Source organism: Mus pahari, chromosome 15 (genome assembly GCF_900095145.1).
Source record: "Mus pahari chromosome 15, PAHARI_EIJ_v1.1, whole genome shotgun sequence".
NCBI lineage: Eukaryota > Metazoa > Chordata > Mammalia > Rodentia > Muridae > Mus > Mus pahari.
The window spans coordinates 52,759,806-52,763,352 of NC_034604.1; the positions used below are offsets into that span (position 1 = coordinate 52,759,806).

The 3,547-nt window shown below is 55.4% G+C and overlaps 1 protein-coding gene across 1 annotated transcript in view; it reads left to right on the forward strand.

Annotated features, from left to right (window-relative positions):
- The first annotated feature begins 1,005 nt into the window (after window positions 1–1,005).
- Window positions 1,006–3,547, forward strand: part of Adamts19 (ADAM metallopeptidase with thrombospondin type 1 motif 19) — a 196,553-nt gene continuing 194,011 nt past the window's right edge. The window contains exons 1-2 of the mRNA XM_021214717.1: window positions 1,006–1,531; window positions 2,071–2,720. Coding sequence (XP_021070376.1) covers window positions 1,444–1,531; window positions 2,071–2,720 — 738 coding nt within the window. The 5' untranslated portion in view covers window positions 1,006–1,443. The remainder of the gene's footprint in view (window positions 1,532–2,070; window positions 2,721–3,547) is intronic.

Below are 3,547 nucleotides of genomic sequence, written 5' to 3' on the forward strand. Positions count from 1 at the left end.
ACAAGATCTTCTGCCTCCGTTAAGGGCAAAGTTACTTACCTTTGAAACTAAGAACAAGAGATAAGACAATAAAGAATGTGGGAAGGCACTCTCAGTGATTTTTTTTTTTTTTTTTAAAGCACATTGGCATTAACTCTTGGTGCCAAGCCTTGTGAAGAGGATTGAAATAGTGGGTTGGATTTATCACCCTTGAATCGTCTTGAAAGTTTCTATATGACTGTGAAAGAGTTGTGGGCTGCAACAAAGAAGAGGCATTTGAGATCCAAGAGGAGGACAGAGACATCAAGTACGCACACACAAACAAAAGAGGCAAGGTGTTCTCACCTGGTCTAAGAGTTTTAGAATTTTACTCTAAGAAAAGGAGGAAGAAGAGGAAGAGGTGGAGGAGAAGGAGGAGGGAAACACAGATGAATGGGGAGCCAAGGAAAGTTGGGATAGAGGCCTCTAAAAACTCAGTGGTGTCTGTCTTGGGAACTTGTGTCAGTATGCTCCTTGAGAGTCTTTATTACCTCCAGGGTTGGTTCTGAGGCAGAGTAGACCAATCAAAGAACTCTGGTACACCGGCGCAGCTCTGCGCTCAAGCTGAGCTCTGCTTTGTGTGTTGGGCAGACAGGGACAATCCTGGACAGAGGAGGAGCCAGAGAGGGAGGATGGGAAGGAAAGGGGAAGGCCCCTACCTGAGTTTACCTAAACCACAGCCCCCAGTGCTGGCAGAAGGTGGGTGGGGGATGCAAATTAGGTCTTTCCGAATGGCCAATCAGGAGTCAGGTGAGGGAATTTGGGTCCCCCAAACCACCCTTACCCAGTCTGTGAGCACGTGTGCAGTGTTCTGGGACCTTTGTCCCGCAACATCACGCTTGGCGGGCACCTCCGGGTCCGTCATTCTGGTCTGACCCGCCCGATTCTCCCCGCTGCTCCACACCCCTTTGCAGAGCGTGTACTCACCCGCCCCCTCCCCCGGCCACCCCTCTCCGCGCCGCGGCGCCACGGGGAGTGTGCAGAGCTCTGCAACCGCAAGCCGTCCAAACTCGTGCGCCCGCCACTCTCCGAGCGGGTGCGGGCGGCGAGCTTGGGCTGGGACCGTACTGCTCCGCTAGTCCGGAGGCCGCCCTGCCTGCCGCTCCGCGCCTCCTGGCTCTTGGCGGACTGCGGGTCTGTCCCACGGGGCTCCAGCCGGGCCTGGAAACTCCTGCACGGTTCAGAGCTCAGCAAGTCGACTCATCACCTAATTCGCCGGGGAGCTGGAGCGCAGAGAACCCGGGCGCTGCTGACCGCTCCTCCCCACCCCAGCCCCGCCCGGGCTCTGGGAGTCACAGAGTTTGCCCCCCCCGCCCCCCACCCCTGGCAGACAAAGGGCCTGGGCACAGTCGCCGCCTGGCCGCCGACGCTCCGGGGAGGTTGCTGCATGCGCTGTGGAACGCGCGGGAGGCGCGCGCAGTGGAGATGGGCCCCGAGATGCGCCTGACTCGCATCTGCTGCTGCTGCTGCCTCCTCTACCAGCTAGGCTTCCTGTCGCATGGGACAACCTCAGGTACGTTCTAGAATGACTTGCCAGTTTCCTCTCCAACTTGGTCAGTGCGGATCGAGGGCACACAGGAAGGCAGAACTGGCGCACCCCGTGCGTGCTGAGCAGAGCTCTGTAGATAGTGGTGAAGCAGCTTGTCCGGCAGATGAGCAGGTCAGGATCAAAAGGGAAGCGCACTTCTCTTGGCCTTATTTTAGCATCTGTAAAAAGATCCACCACCACCCCCTCACCCCAAGTAAATGTTTCAAAGCTGTGTTTACAGTACCTGGAAGGAAAACTGGGAGGTGTGCCATGTGTTACTTTTGAGATTATGCTGGAGTTCTCACCGGTTTAAGTTAGTATACGCTAGACTATCATCACTACACACTTTTATTTTGAAAATGCCAAGGTCTGTAAAACTTGGTGGCTTGCAGGAGTTTCAGGAACTAGACGGGTGGTCTCGCTTTCGTGCAAGCGTCTGGTATCTGTATGGACCTTGTGCCTGAGTGTTTGCATGAGTGGCACTGCGGAACTTTAAGCCCCGCACCTATCTGCTTCATCCGTAGGGCTGCAGCTCACCCCGGATCCCGAGGAATGGGAAGTCGTGTTTCCTGCACTCTGGCGCCGGGAGTCGCTGAACGCCACGGGCCTCAGCGGGGGCAGCGCAGACCCGGGATCCGGGCGCAGCGCTGGGGGCGGCGGCCGGGGGCAGGCTTCGGGCAGCTCACGGGAGGTGCGCTCGGTGGCCCGGGCACCGTTGGAAGAAGCCGCCGGAGGCCAACCTGAGTCCTGGTTCGGGTCTCCCCTGCAGCCAGGTGCTGAGGACGAGGAGGAACTCGAATCTCAGGAGCTGCCTCGGGGATCCAGCGGGGATACCGCGCTGTCCTCGGGAACCCCGGCCTCGTGGCAGCCTCCTCTGCCCCCGCAAGGGCCCTCGTCCCCGCCCCCTGCCCAGCAAGAGGAAGCCAGCACAGAGGAGGTGCTGTTGCGGATCCCGGCCCTCTCCCGGGACCTGTACCTGCTGCTCCGGAGAGATGGCCGCTTCCTGGCGCAGCGCTTCGCAGTGGAGCAGTGGCCCAAACCAGGTCCCTATCCCACCCGGGCAACGGCTGACCCTGGTCCTTCCATGCTGCCAGATGCCTCCTGCTTTTACACCGGGACAGTTCTGCGCCATCCTGGCTCTCTGGCTTCTTTCAGCACCTGTGGAGGTGGCCTGGTAAGCGTCCAGCTTCTGCAGCTCTCCATTCCATTCTGTATTTAATGCATCGGGCTGATTTGCATGCACCTCCTCCTCCATTTTTTTCTAGTATTTCTCTGAACTTACTTTGACACCTTAGCACCCAAGTGTGCTACTAAAGAAACACCCCACTTCCAGGGCAGTGCAGTGAACTAGACAGAAGAAGTCTTACTTCATAGAAGTTTTCAAGCGAACTGTGAATTTCTTTGGGCTTTTGCCCTTCTATTTCTTACCAGTGGTTCAACTTCTGTCTGATCTCTTGAGTTTCTAAAACGGGTCTACCATATAGTGTCTCTGAGTAGTTTGAAGTCAATGGATCTGCTCCATGCTGAATCCTTTCTCTATTTGCCCCTGCTCTCGGTTCATCATCTCTCATTTTACAGGTTTGTTGTTGTTTGTTTGTTTGTAATGTTCTACTGGAAAATGGTCAGGACAGTTCTCCGGGAATTATATGCTGACAGGTGTTTGGAATCCAGACATATTGAGAACACATTCTAGACAAACCCAATGCAAAGGTATAAAACTGCTGACGGTTGGCCACAGGGCAATTCTGGAATCCCACCAGCAGAGGGCTTTGGTTTAAACACCCACCCGCTTCCTTTTCCCCTGTCAAGCTATTTGACAATAGTCCCCTTTCCTCTCTAGACATGTTGGAAAGTATCTAGGCGAAATGTTTTGCTAACACCCCTGTTGGGAAAATCAAAGCCACTCTCTCCAACCATGTCTACCACTTGATCTTTCTCCTTGACTTGACCTCATTGCCTTCCTAAGTCGGCCTTTACTGTGTGTGTGTGGCGGGGGGGGGG